Source organism: Paramisgurnus dabryanus, chromosome 12 (assembly GCF_030506205.2).
Source record: "Paramisgurnus dabryanus chromosome 12, PD_genome_1.1, whole genome shotgun sequence".
Classification (NCBI taxonomy): Eukaryota; Metazoa; Chordata; class Actinopteri; order Cypriniformes; family Cobitidae; genus Paramisgurnus; species Paramisgurnus dabryanus.
In genome coordinates this window covers 11815422-11830943 of record NC_133348.1, presented here as the reverse complement: position 1 = coordinate 11830943, position 15522 = coordinate 11815422, and the positions used below count along the sequence as shown (strand labels likewise).

The 15522-nt window shown below is 38.1% G+C and overlaps 1 protein-coding gene across 2 annotated transcripts in view; it reads right to left on the bottom strand.

Annotated features, from left to right (window-relative positions):
- The window catches only part of ipo13b (importin 13b), a 48387-nt gene that overhangs the window by 9495 nt on the left and 23370 nt on the right, over window positions 1-15522 (bottom strand). For both annotated transcript variants that reach the window (XR_010528697.2, XM_065256419.2), the window contains exons 4-15: window positions 9219-9359; window positions 8734-8875; window positions 8439-8605; window positions 6088-6208; window positions 5727-5874; window positions 5439-5620; window positions 5327-5353; window positions 5008-5142; window positions 1627-1776; window positions 1227-1307; window positions 978-1115; window positions 804-900 (exon numbers count right to left, since the gene is read on the bottom strand). Coding sequence is in view for 1 of the 2 variants with exons in the window: in XM_065256419.2 (XP_065112491.1) it covers window positions 804-900; window positions 978-1115; window positions 1227-1307; window positions 1627-1776; window positions 5008-5142; window positions 5327-5353; window positions 5439-5620; window positions 5727-5874; window positions 6088-6208; window positions 8439-8605; window positions 8734-8875; window positions 9219-9359 (1529 nt within the window). In the remaining variant the exon portion in view is untranslated. The remainder of the gene's footprint in view (window positions 1-803; window positions 901-977; window positions 1116-1226; window positions 1308-1626; window positions 1777-5007; window positions 5143-5326; window positions 5354-5438; window positions 5621-5726; window positions 5875-6087; window positions 6209-8438; window positions 8606-8733; window positions 8876-9218; window positions 9360-15522) is intronic.

Below are 15522 nucleotides of genomic sequence, written 5' to 3'. Positions count from 1 at the left end.
GACTCGCGAACAAACGCTAATACACGCGAATAGACTCAACTCGTGAACAGACGCTAATATACGCGAATAGACTCGACTCGACTCAACTCGCGAACAGAAACTAATACACACGAATAGACTCGACTCAACTCGAATAGACTCGACTCCAGTAGACTCGAATAGACTCGACTCGAGTAGACTTTAAACGTGTCTTCTTGCACAAGTTGAAAATATTCAACTCAAGCGGAAAATTCTCATGACCCAAAGTTAAAATTCCAAGAGTAGAGCGAGGAACGCAATGCTTCGCGTTTGGTGTGTACACATCATTAGTCGTCACTTCCAGAATTCAAATTTGACACATTAGATCAAAAAATTATAGCATTCATGTTCATAACAATGCAAGAATGAGTAAATGACGATCAGTAATTTTCAATTTTTTGTGAAGCATTTATTTAAATAAAAAACGGTTCTCTTTTATGAGAGTGAGACTACTCAGATTATTTAGGTTTACGAAAACAGGATAGTTTTTATGCCCACACAGTCCTAACGTTCACTTGTGAGTAGCCTACAGGAAGCATTTTGTTTGCACTCAGATCCAAACCAAAATCTCAAGTTTGAAAACTCCCTTGTGACAATCATCGAGTGAAAATGTCCAACACAATAACATCAAGTCATAACATGTGTTCAAAGGCATAATTTCTGAACTTGTGGTGCGAGTGTGTGTAATCATGGTCCTCAACTGAAAACAGTAATAGTAAAAACATTAAACATCAGCCACAGGGTTTCCTTCAGGTTCTCCGCCCATCTATTCCCAGTATGCTTACCTTGCTGGAATATAGTGAGAGTCACAGAGGTGACCAGTTCAAACAGCGCTTTGATCGGGGCAAAATGATCTGTTTGACTGGCAAATATGTGAACCATCTGTAAGTAAAAACACTCAGTTAAAAACAGAACTAAAGAAGCTCAAATATATGTACAACATTCAGCATTTTTAGTACCTGGCGGGTTAAATCCAGGGCGGAGGCCTGTGGTATGGTACTGTACATCTGTCCCAACATCTCACTTAACTGAGACACCATGGGAGCAAAATCATGCAAGAGAGTTTTGACAGACTTCTCAAAGATGGCACACACCGCCTGAGGGATAAAGGGAAAGTGAAGATGAACTGAAAGTGTTTGCATGGTTGAAATCGCTAACTCGACTTTGAGTAGATGAAGAATATGAGATGTATGTGAGATGAATCGTACCTCCACGACTTGTGAATCATTCAGCCATTTACTTAGGACCGTCTGGATCAAAGCAAAGACCTGCTGTAGTACCACCACCACCTATAACAAAAAAAATTTCGTAAAATTGGCAGTTCTTGTCACAGGGATTTAAACTCTCCTTATGATTTTGTCTTAAACAAAAATACAAGCACATAGTTTCTCGAGAACTTCGGATGCTGTGGAAAAAACTACTAAGTGCATGACTTTAAAATACCTCATGGGATCTTTACGTTATGTGTGTGAATGCATGACAGATTCTGGAAAATCGTTGGTAGTGTGAATGAACCAAAATTCCAACACGCATTTTCTGTAATATCTGTGTGAAAAGGGCTATGGAAACTTTTAAATCGGGTTTACAGAACTAAGCTGGGGGGCTTACAGGGTTGGGCCCGACTTGAGGTGGGGCTGATTTGATGGGCGGGGCATTCTCTCCTGACTCCTCCTCCTGTTTGGAAATGTCCAACGTGGTGAAGAGGTTAGACAGCAGACCCAGGATGTGAATAATGGCCAATTTATTCGAAGGATTTGGCTGAAAGGAGAGAACAATTATTCCACAATTTTATAGAAACTATAAACACAGCGTCTTTCAACTCATACAAACTCATACAAACAGTAAATCTTAGAAGCAGGACAGGTGCAAGGCCTGCTTTAGTTAAACCTAAAACTAGTACAGGGTTCCCACACCTTAGTTAACTTCAAATTCAAGGACCTTTCAAGGACTTTCCAGGTCCAATACCCTCAAATTCAAATGGTTTGAAACACATTTCAAGTAAGAGCAAGGCTACATCGTGTTACCTTTTAAGATACATTGTTACAGTTCCCTTTCGAGGGAACTCGCGCTGCGTCACTGCGTTGACACTTTGGGGACGCCTCAAGGGATAAGTGCGTCTGAATGTGTATATCAAATTCAACCAATGGTGAGGCTTAACGACAAAGACAGGGTGACACGGGAGCCAGGAAGTATATCGCATATATTTTGCGTATATTTCAAGGACCTGTGGGAACCCCGTAGTAGATCTTTATATTTTCATTCTGTAAGGCTCATCCAGGCAATACTATTTGTTTCATGAATAATATATCTGAAGAAATCTACTCAAGCATACTGCTCACTTCCTAGCAACTAAAAATATCATCCGAGCTGAATATGTGATCTGTGCGTATGTGTCACCAGCAGGGGTCACTGTGTGATCGCACGGTCACAGCCTGTTTACTGAGGCTGATGTAATGTCTTTCTGGGAAGGACCAGACAAGGAGAAATTCATTGAGAGAATGAGAGTCAGAAATAGACATGCGGCATGTAGGGAGAGACAGGAAAGACAAATATAGGAATGATTCACATCGGATTACTATATGCAGTTTGATATGTTGGCAAATAAATAGCATGGAACAATACATTTGTTTATTTTCTCAAAAATATGAATTGGATATGCAATTGTAGTCATTGTGTGTGGTTGCCAGGGTGATGCTACGATGATCTGGTTGGTTGTTAGGTGGATAGTAAAAAGGTTTTTTTCTGTAGCGGTCGACTGATATGGGCTTTTAAATGGTCAATGCCAATACCGATATTGAGAAAGCGATGCAGCCAACTAAGAGGCCGATATAACACAAATGTAATTACAGTAAATGACAGACAAACAGGAAATTGGTGAAACTAAATAAACATTTGTTATGCATAATATTTATAATATACCCCTTTTAAAGTGTTGTTACGTATTACACAACGTAACATTACATTACAAAGTGAATAATGATGTCATTTCACTAGCTGCGCTTTCATTACACTTAAAATAAAATAGCAACCTGAAAATGCACGCAATGGAAACAACTCCCATATATCGCAAAAAGTTTTTATGCTCGGGCGAGGTGCTTTTTCAGGCAATTTAAAAAAGGAATATAATCGCAAAACTGCAATGGTTTTTTGGATTTACAGGTCACCTGATATGCACAAAAGTCACATTATACGACTATATCGGTCTCGCTGTATTTTGATGTCATCCGCATGTCTGTCTGAGCGGCACATACTGCGAGATGACTTATTGCGAGACGACAAAATTACATTTTAGTTGCATTACATCAGTTAATGGAAACGGCGTAAATTCGCAATAGTTTCTTTGTCGACATTTAGAAAACAACGCTAAACTTCTATGCAAATCTTTGATGGAAAAGCAGCTACGTCTGTTAGACTTTGTCTTTACATACGAGTGTCTTTTCAATTAGCAAAAAGTCACCTGACGTGCGTAAAAGTCACATTATGCAACTTGAAAACATATATCCCTCTCACTGTATTTTGATGTCATCCACATGTCAGTCAGCGCGGCACATATTGCGATATGACTTATTGCGAGATGACAAAATTATGTTTTAGTCGCATTACATCGGTTTATGGAAACAGCGTCAATTCGCAATTGTTTCTTTGAAGACGTTTAGAAAATAACGCTAAACTTCTATGCTAATCTTTGATGAAAAAGCAGCTACATCTGTCAGACTTTGTCTTTACATATGAGCGTCTTTTCAATAAGAAAAAAAGTCACCTGACGTGCGTAAAAGTCACATTATGCGACTTGAAAGACGTATATCGCTCTCGCTGTATTTTGATGTCATCCACATGTCAGTCTGCGCGCCACGTATGATGTTGCCATGGCTTTTGGAATGATTTATCGTGAGACGACAAGATTACGTTTTAGTCGCATTACATTGGTTAATAGAAACGGCGTCAATTTGCAATCGTTTCTTTGTCGACATTTAAAATATAACGCTAAACTTCTACGCTAATCTTTGATGAAAAAGCAGCTACGTCTGTCAGACTTTGTCTTTACATACAAGTGTCTTTTCAATAACAAAAAAAGTCACCCGACATGCGTAAAAGTCATATTATGTGACTTAAAAACATATGTCGCTCTCGCTGTATTTTGATGTCATCCGCATGCCGGTCTGCGTAGCACATATTGCGAGATGACTTATAACGAGACGACAAAATTACGTTTTAGCCGCATTACATCGTTTAATGGAAATGGCGTCAATTCGCAATAGTTTCTTTGTCGACATTTAGAAAATAACAGTAAACTTGTAGGCAAATCTTTGATGGAAAGGCAGCTGCGTCTGTCAGACTTTGTCTTTACATACGAGTGTCTTTTCAATTAGCAAAAAGTCACCCGACGTGCGTAAAAGTCACTTAATGCGACTTGAAAACATATGTTGCTCTCGCTGTATTTTGATGTCATCCGCATGTCAGTCTGCGCGCCACATATTGCGAGACGACAAAATTAAGTTTTAGTCGCATTACATCACTTAATAGAAACGTCGTCAATTCGCAATAGTTTCTTTGTCGACGTTTAGAATAGAACGCTAAACTTCTACGCAAGCCTTTGATGGAAAAGCAGCTATGTCTGTCAGATTTTGCCTTTACATACGAGTGTCTTTTTAATTTGGAAAAACACAAGGAACAGAAAGATGTATTGGCCCCTAAAAAGATTTATCGGCCAATGTGATAATAAAAAAAAAATCCAAATATCGACTTATATATCGGACACAGCACTATCACTAGTACTCTTCAGTCCTGAGCTGTTTTTTTCCTGCGGTTCGCTCTTCCAGTGTCCAGACTGATGCCAATCTGTTCCTGCTGAGAAATGTTCCAGCATATGACACGCTCACGCGGATACAGGGTCTGTTCATGTGGAACTGAGCCAAACCAACACACCGATAAACAAACCCAACATGTTGACAGAAAAGTCCAGAGAGAACGAGCAGTTTGACATCTTACCGTCTCTTCTGAGAGTTTTTCCAGCTGTTGGATGTAAGGGGTGATCAGAGAGTGCAGGTTCCTCAAAATGTCCTCAACGGGCAACGCAGACAACAGAAACCCCAGAGCTTGCATTAACCACATACACTGACTCGTCTAAGGAGAGAGAGATTTAAAAATGGACATAGTATAAAATTAGGTCCGAACCAAAGTGGCTTGATGATTTCAGACAAGTTTCAGAGGTGAAGGACTCGATGTAAATCTGATATCTTCATGGTAATAATAACTCCATTAGCTCAACATCTTACCAAAACAGACAAATGTATATAAACACACTCACCTTATGGATCTGTTTGATAAGCACCTCCTAATGTTTGACAGACAGAGACAGAAAGAGTTAATAACAGAACAATATATGTATATGTTTGCAACGACAGGAGAGTTTGGGATACCTGAGACACAGCGACTATATTGGTGGCGTACGGGGGCAGGTCATATTTACACTCTCTACAGATCTTCTTCAGGGTGGAGACACTGGAGACGGAGAGATCCGGATTCCCCAACGCCTGTAAGACCAGCGGCAGGACGCTGCTTAACATCACAGGATGATCTGCCAACCACTCGGCCAACGCACCTGCAGAGATGTGTGAAAACCTGGTATTACATTTTGGGTTCAGATCAAGCAGTCGAATAAAGTGAAAAAATATCAATTAAAGTTCAATTGCATTAATGGCACCCACCGATTGTGAACATTACTGTGTCGGCCAGCTGGACGTTGTTGATATTGATTCTTGGGATGAGGCCGATGAGACCCGGGATGACATCTGAATAGTTTACGTCTATCGTTTCGGCGATGGACTGGAATCCGTATAACAGCGCTTCTGTGTGCTGGAACAAAATACACAAAACATCATAAGCGTTTCTTGTGTTTGAGTTCATCTCTGTGCTAGTGTACACTTGCAAGTTACAAATGAACTGTTTATCAAAACCCTTCAGGAAGTCTTTAATAATCCAGTCTATGCAGACAGACATACATCTGTGCATTGATGTGTTTAATCAAACAGCAGAGGGCATGAAGACTGAATTATATCCATACCATACCTGCCATGATGTTGTTTGTTCTGTGTTGGTCAGGAGTCGCCCAAGCTTTTCGTACAGATTACTGAGTAATTCGGCTCCCAGCATCTCATAGACGTACATCAGTGTGTCGGATATGTCCACCCTATAAAAAAGCAAAGGTCAGTTAAAAAAAAGGCATCTTTGTTAGCAAATGAAACATTAAAGGGGACAAATCATCAACATCTGAATTTTTCCATGTTTAAGTGCTATAATTGGGTACCCAGTGCGTCTATCAATATAGAAAATGTGAAAAAGATCAACCCAGTAACTTAATTCTCTGCAAGCAGGTGAAAAATAGGTCATTGAAATTTGGCCGAAAATGTGGGGAAAAACATGCTTTTTGGCTATTGATGTCCAATTAATTTCAGTTGCCATATATTCTCTGCATCACTACTTCAGGGTTCCCACACCTAAGATAACTTCAAATTCAAGGACCTTTCAAGGACTTTCCAGGTCCAATACCCTTAAATTCAAGGACTAAATGTGGGGACACATTTCAAGTGAGAGCAAGGTTACATTGTGTTAACTTTTAAGATTGTTACAGTTCCCTTTTGAGGGAACTCGCGCTGTGTCACTGCGGTGACACTTTGGGGACGCCTCCAGGGGTAAGTGTGTCTGAATGTGTATATCAAATTGGACCAATGGTGAGGCTTAACGACAAAGACAGGGGAACGCAGGAGCCAGGAAGTATATTGCTATCTGAAATAGTGCCAAAGACGGCATTACAGGGACGCAGGAAGTATGGCAAGGGAGACGCAGCGTCTCATTCCCTTCTCAAGGAACAACAGTTACATGCGTAACCCAAAACGTTTTTTATGTCAAACACAACTATGCAAAAAACATTTTGGTATGAATCAACATTCACATACAGAAGATATAAGCATTTAAAGCAAACAGTTTAGCATGTGTGCTTAAAAAGTCTAGAATTTTTATGATGTTATCCTACACTACACAGGGAATAATATGGATTTTTTTTCCAGAAAACTTAAAATAAAACATAAAATATATTCAAGCACTTTCAATGACCTGTATCTAAGTGTCTAAAGGTGGTAGATCCTTCTCCTACTTAGCCCCTAAGCTCTGGAATGATTTACCAAATAATGTTCGAGTATCAGACACAGTCGATCAATTTAAAACTAAACTTAAGACGTTCTTCTTCAACAAAGCATTCACATAAAATGTCCAGTATATGTACTTATCCCGCAATAGTTAGTTTGTCTAGAACACAGCACTCACATACCTCATATTGGGTAATATACTTATGCCGCAATAGTTAGCCTGTCTGGAACCGAGCTGACTTAAACCACTATACTGTATGACACTTGCATTACATGTGAACAGCCCCTACGCTAATAGAATTCTGTTTCTCTCTCCCTGTCTCGTCCTCGACCCTGAGACAATGAGACAAACAGACCCGATAGTATTTATAAATATATATATGTATCTTTCTCAAGGGTTTTTTCCCTCCGAGGAGTTTTCCCCCTGGACTAGCCAGGAGGGTTTTTCTCCTAGGGGTTTTTTTCATCCCCTGGAGAGTCCAGCACCTTTGGCTTAACTTACTACTTTACTGTATGCATTACATTGTTACTATGCTCGTTTTTCTATGCTTTTCATACATCTATTAATGTAAAGCTGCCTTGAAACAATTAACTATTGTGAAAAGCGCTATATAAATAAAAATGAATTGAATTGAATATCTATGTATGTATATTTTCACAAACTTCCCAGGAATCCCTCCCCCCAGATTCACAAACTTTCAAGGATTTCAAGGACCCGTGAGAACCCTGCTATTTAAATATGAAGAATACACAGCATTACTAAAAAATTTTATAGTACTCAATAAAATAGGAAAAAGATTGTACTTTACTAAAATGGTATATATATATTTTACTGACAGTATACTGTAGGACATTGCTTTCCATTCCTGGTCCTCGAGGCCCCCCTCCCAGAAAGTTTTACGGTAGATGTCTCCTTGTTTAACACACCTGATTTAACTCATCAGCTTGTAAGGGAGACATGTTTACCATTTTGAAAAGAGGCTGATAAGTTGAATCAGGTGTTTTAAATAAGGAGACATCTAAAACTTTCTGGCAGGGGGGCCTCGAGGACCAGGATTGGGAAGCACTGCTGTAGGACATTGACATAAAGAATTTGCAGTAATACCATGAAATTTACCCAAGTTTTACATACTGAAAAAAATGGATAAAAAAGTGGGTAGTTGCATCATTATAAAAAACTGATACTAACAAAAACTTACAAAACCCTGATAGCTTCAACATGAAACTGCTAAGAAAGTATGTTACAACAGACGAGAATGAGAAGATAAAAATCACCTGTAAATTCTGAACTGCTCCTTCTCATCTGATGACCAGGATGCATATTCCTCATCTGTGGGGAACTGTGCTTTATGAAGCAAAACATCTACCAGCTGAAAGTACACGGGCCTATAGACCTGCAGATACACCTGCTGCTTCTCCGCCTCAAATGACATGATGTCATCCTGAAACATCACAAAACATCCAGTAAGCTGTCATCATCGCAAAAGAAAAGCCTTTTCTGCAGCATACAGATATATTAATGTATTATGAACCCAGATCGTTGCTTGAAGATCTCAGGTGTGATGCTCACCTGTAGTGTGTACCAGAAGGTGAGTGTGAGCGAGCTGGTGGTCTCATTGACGGGGTAGTGCCCGGGTATACCCGTACAGAACATGATCATGTTCACCAGAGCCAGAAAACTCTGCCAGTGCTCCACCTGTTCTAACAGCGCTCTGAAACACAAGATACACGAGACAAACATTCAGCATTAAGGATGCATAAAATACAGGTGCACATATCATATAACAACAATGTTTTGTGTTTTAATATTCAATGATTATGGGTTCGAATTCAAGTGCACAAGACCTTTTATACTGTGAGTCACTTTAGACAAAAGCATCTATCAAAGCCATTATTTGACAGCCATTGTAAATGGACTGCTTAGACAGAGATCGATGACACCTTCTTGCTTTTATTGAAAACTGAATAATTTATGAAAGATCAGTGTCTGATCCGCATTTTTCTCTCATGTGATTGACATTTCATCAGCTCTGGTTTGCGTTTGCGTGTCTGTACCTCGAATGGTTTTCTCCCAGACTGACAGCGATTCGACAGATGCCATGTGACGTCTCCATGTCTCCGTTCTGTACAGCGTCTCGTAACTGTTCCTGGAGCTGTAGGACCTGTGGTACTAACTTCAGCAATGTGTTCACGTACCTGACAGAGACAGACAGAGCACAGCATGTCACACAAATCACTGACATTCAGGAGCATCACTGTATTTCAGATAACAGGAGAAAACACTTGAGGGATTTCACATCTGAAAAATAATGCAATCTAAATAAGTATAAATGATAGATCGTGAACTTAATTTTATATAAAGACAGTGGATGGTGAAAAGGTTGGTAAAGAAATCATGATGACTGTAAACCTTAAATGCAACACATCTTTGCATGGCTAGTTTACTTGTAAACACAGAACAAACATTAATCTGTATCGCTTATTTTTCTACTGCTGATACAGCTTTTAAACATCAACTTCACCCGTCCTGCTGTCTCAGTGTTTCTAGAACAATCTGTCCTTTCTGTCGTTTTATCCTTATCCTTGTCAGGTGTCACCAGCAGAAGGTCACATGTGTATGGATCGAATCATTATGGGCTTCACTGGTGTGTCTGAACCGCATACACATAAGAGATCAGCTGTGTGTCCCTTTAATGACAATTTATACTACTAAGGTCGTGGTCACACTAGTTTGGTTCTTCTTGGTTCTTTTGTCACTTAACATTCACACTGGTGTCTTAGCAGTAAACCGAGCCTAAAGGCATTTGGATAAGATCACAACCTGATTGGTGAGCTTTAACGACGCATATTTTTTTTGCGGCGCGTTTTCATCCAATAAAATGCTGTGCGCTAAGCTAAAGGTACTCATCGTATGCATGTACATATATGGTTATTTTTACCAGTAAAATAAAAAAGCCAAAACAGCTATTACTCCATGTTAACAAATTGTGTGATCCATGGGGTTGCATCTTGTTATCACTTTTAGTTTCTGGTTCGTTGAGATGTTGTAAGGTTGCAAAGCTTGAGAAATCTGGAAATATTCCAAGTTGTAAACTTAAAGTCGCCATGAAACAGAAATAGCAATTGCGTTATTTTTCCCGTGGTGATGTATATCCGAGTGAAGCAGCTTCTAAAATGAAATAAGGCAGGGCTGGATTTGAATTTGTTCACTGAGATCTGATTGGATCATTTGAAGTTGGGTCGTGTTGCTAATTGCTAATCGCAGCAATCTTTTCCCGAACCCCGCCCACCTGCCACACCATATGACCGGAAGTAAAGAGAGATTGGTGGAGGGGAAGAGATTTGCGTTTTTGATTAAAGATTATGAGGGCACATTAATTTTTTTAAATAATGAAGCTCACAGAGAAGTAATTTGTAAAAAAACAAATTATAGTTTTTCATTTCAATTTCATTGCGACTTTAAGGAATTAAAGGGAACTATTTGTACATTTTGGGTAATTTATACAAACTGTATTACATACAAACTAAGCCTGTTGAATATAATCGTTTTAAAAATGCATCGGCATGTTGATGTGAACGATTACTGCATTGATGCATAACAACAAATAATCGATAATTAAACAATTAATAGTGCACACACGCATTGTCTCTCTTTCTCGAAAATATAAACTGTTATGGGACATAGGTAAGGGATGGCTATATATAGAAAGAGTAGTGTTGTCACAATACCAAATTTTTTGTTTTGGTACCAATACCAAGTCAAGAATTGCGGTTCCGATACTTTTCCTGAAAAGGGAGAAACACTCAAATCTCATTGCTGTATCATCGTTTACTTTGGTGTTTGTACCTTTTGCATATCGTTAACATGTACTAATACACACTTACACACCAAAGGAAATTTTAAATCGTACATCAGACCATAGGTGCCCTTTAAATACAAACTGCTACTTGTTTTTGGTTTATGACTCTTTGGTTTTCCTGGTTGGTTTGATCTAATGACGGGTGAAGTGATGCTCTGATTTATTTATGAGTTCTGCTTTTAAGATGCTTTTACATCAGACTATAAATAAATAAATACATAATCACAAACCTGACAAAAAAGTCAAGGTCAGCGAGGATTTTCCACTACATCAGAAAAAATTATCTATAGTCCAGATTTGTCCAGTTTTAAAAATATGTTTATTAGTTGTAGTCTTCACACCCTATAGGGCAGCACTTCACATCTGCATCACTCCATCATAATTTAAGACAACTACAGCATGCGTGAAAAATCTAATTGTTATGACTGCATTTTATTTGCAAAAATGCACAACACAGCACGCTGCTGTCAAGGAAATGTGCTGTAAACTTACTAAAGCGTAAAAAGCAGTAAATTGCAACTATACAGTAAAACTGAGCATTTATGAAACAAGACAGCCTATGGCTTTTCACACTTGATATAGTAAACCCCAGGTTAACGGAATCCTGGGTTATCAGTTTCACCTATCACTGTTCATACTTAACCAGGGGTTAAGAGATAATCTGAGATTTTACACTGTGCATTCCCAGACCCTTAGCTTCTCATTTGCATATTTGAGGTGTCAACAGTCATGATTGGATAAAAAGCAATGTCAAACTGACTGAATTAAAATAGTACACTGCCCATTTAAATATCCGCTTGTCTCGTGCTTCAGCGACAGTGACTGAACAGATCGCTGTCTGTTTTATGCCTCCTAGGGTTGTCATTTTTACTCCAGCATTTACCACAGCAAAGTGGTATTTCTGAACGGCCTGAGCGTATTTAAAGCAAATGTATTATATATATAACATGTGTCGAGACGTAGGGATGGGACTAGGGATGCTAAACAATTAATCGCGATTAATCGTTAGCAGAATAAAAGTTTTTCCTTACATCACATATGTGTGTAAACTGTGTATAATAAATATGTATATATATAAATATGAACACATTCATGTATAATTTTAAGAAAAAAAAGGTATATATTAAGTATTTATATTTATATACAATATAAATTATACATAAATATACAAATGTATATACACATGTAAACATTTCTAAAACACATACATGCATGTGTGTACATTTATTTATACAAAGTTATTATACACAGTTCCCACACATATATGATGTAAACAAAAACTTTTATTCTGCTAACGATTAATCGCGATTAATCGTTAAGCATCCCTAGATGGGACGATAACCGTTTTCACGATTAGCCACGATAAAGGGCCTGACGGTTAATAATATCGTTAAAAATGTAATTATCATTACAAACGTGTTTCATTACCGTGATTTTGAAAACTCACGGCAAATCCTGTCCAGCCAGAATTAGTTTGACGCAGGCACGCACATGCAACATAGTTTTTTTGCACAAGAAGGCATTTAAGGAATAATGTATTGTATTCCTTCACAATAAACTTATTAGACAGATTTTTTTTTTTACCACAGAAATAATTTCAGGGACATGAAATAAAATAAAAAACCTGTTCAAATGTTTTCAGTGTGTGTAACAGTTCTTTTTGAACCATCTCAATTTAACAAAACCATTATAATATTGATAACCGTGATAACTTTGGTCACTATAATCATGATATTAAATTTTCACACCCTCCCATCTCTAGTCGAGAGCATTCGGTTAATATCAATATCTTATTTTTGACGAAGGTGACATTCAGTGGTGTTTGCATGGAGCTCCTCCTATAAAACCTAAAGTCATCTTCTATTATAAATACAAAATCGGTTTAAATTTTGTGCATATCTAAGTTAGAGTTATTTTAATTTTAGCTAAAAAGACCTTTTCCATGCAAGTGTTTGATGGTTTTGTATTGAATGATTATAACCTTGAATGACTTTACAGGCCATTAATGATAATGAGCTTCTCACCTGCTCATCTGTCATTCTCTCTCTTAATTATGAATGTATATTTGATTCATCAGAGCACAGATTGATTTGGTTACCTTTAATGCTCCTATGTGAAAACCTCCCATCTCACACCGTTTCTACGGACACAGACGCTCTCTCTCTCTCTCTCTCCCTTTTTCTGTAATTACCCTCAAACACCAGGAGACAGATGAAATGAGTTGCCTAGCAACAGGATGCATTTGGTCCAATGGCATCATCCCGAGAGGCTTGATTGTAATGTGTTTAAACAGTGAAAGAGACGATGAGATGAGGCGACGGTGAGAAAAGGAGGGAAAGAGAGAGAGAGAGAGGGTATTGTGACAGGAAGAAAATGATGAGGAAAAAGGACAAAAGTGAAACAAAAACAAAAATTGATGGATCCTTCAGATATGACCTTTAAATACATTATGAAGTAACACACCTGTCATACTGAAAAGAAAGAACCAAACGCATACAACTGTGTAGCAAGTTCTGTGAAGATATTTAGTAGATGTATCGAAATATTTTCGTAAAATATATATTTAGTAAAAACTACCATAAATATATAAAAAAAATGTGTATAATATGTGTTGCTTAGGACTTAAAAAGGCAATTTTCTCAATATTTAGATTTTTTCACACCCTCAGGATTCTAAATAGTATATATATATATATATATATATATATATATATATATATATATATATATATATATATATATATATATATATATATATATATATATATATATATATATATATATATATATATATATGAAATACTGTCCTATCCTAAAAATAAATAATAATAAATGTAAATTATTTATTCAGCTTTCAGATGATGCATGAATCTCAAAATTGACCCTTATTACTGGATTTGTAGTCACATTTGATTAATTATATTATGGTCCAAATTAAACACATAAGACCCATATGACTGTTTAAATAACAGGGTACCCACACCTTAGTTAACTTCAAATTCAAAGACCTTTCAAGGACTTTCCAGGTCCAATACCCTCAAGAACTAAATGTGGGGACACATTTCAAGTGAGAGCAAGGTTACATCGTGTTACCTTAAAAGATACATTGTTACAGTTCCCTTTCGAGGGAACTCGCGCTGCGTCACTGTGGTGACACTTTGTGGACGCCTCCAGGGGTAAGTGCGTCTGAATGTGTATATCAAATTCCACCAATGGTGAGGCTTAATGACAAAGACAGGGTGACGCGGGAGCCAGGAAGTATATCGCTATCTGAAATATTGCCAAAGACAGCGTTACAGGGACGCAGTAAGTATGGCAAGGGAGACACAGCGTCTCGTTCCCTTCTCAGAGAACAACAGTTACATACGTAACCCGAGACGTTTTTATGCGTCAAACACAACTATGCAAAAGAAGCATTTTGGTATGAATCAACATTCACATACAGAATATATAAGCATTTAAAGTGAACAGTTTAGCACGTGTGCTTAAAAAGTCTAGAGTTTTTATGATATTATCCTACACTACACAGAAAATAATATGGTTTTTTTTTCAGAAAACTTCTTGCATAAAATAGATTCAAGCACTTTCAATGACCTGTATCTATGTATGTATATTTTCAAAAACTTCCTAGGGCCTTGAATTTTTTCCTCCAGATTCAAGGATTTCAAAGATCCGTGGGAACCCTGATATAAGCATAATATAAAGTGTAAAATAAATGTTGGTTTACTTCCACCAACATTAGCTCATATGTTCCTTTATCACTTTATTATACGACACATCACTCTTATATCAGCCCATTAGCCACCCTGCCCTCCAAACATTCCCATCAGCCATTAAAAACCAATTTCTGTCAGCCACCACTTGACATATTCAGTGATATCACAGACTTTCCATCAATGCACAAGATCCCAAAGAAAATCTCTCTAAAGGTCACCTGTGTCGGGTGATATCATTCAAATCCATGTTACAAAGAGACACCTGGAGAAACAGGTACAACAGAAGACTCAAGAGTCCTCGAGCTGTGAGACAGGACGACTGTGAACACGTATGATGCAGTTAACCTTTATCTCCAGCTCTCCACAGTCAAGGATACAACCACCTCTAAACACTCGTCCTCAGCATCCACTGCCTGTCTCTCTCTCGCTTGCTCGCTCAGGAAGGGGGGACTGCTGCATCAGTACCAACCAGAGCGTGAGACATCACTGCCTCGCTCTGTCTCCATGGAAACGGCAGCCAGCCTTGAAATAAACCTGACACCCATTGCCCCCCTGCGTCTATGTTTTGGTTTTTCTTTGTTTCCATCCTTCTTTTGCCCAGTCTCTCTCTCTCTCCCCATCAGTCACTTTTATCTCACCTGTGCATATTTTTCCATAACAGCTATTGTATTTCATTCATTTTTTTTGTTTGTAAAGCTGTTAATTTAACCATGCATAAAAATGTGCAAACAGTACAAGTCGATACTAAAAATACTAATGAAACAAGCGAACATATCACTACTAC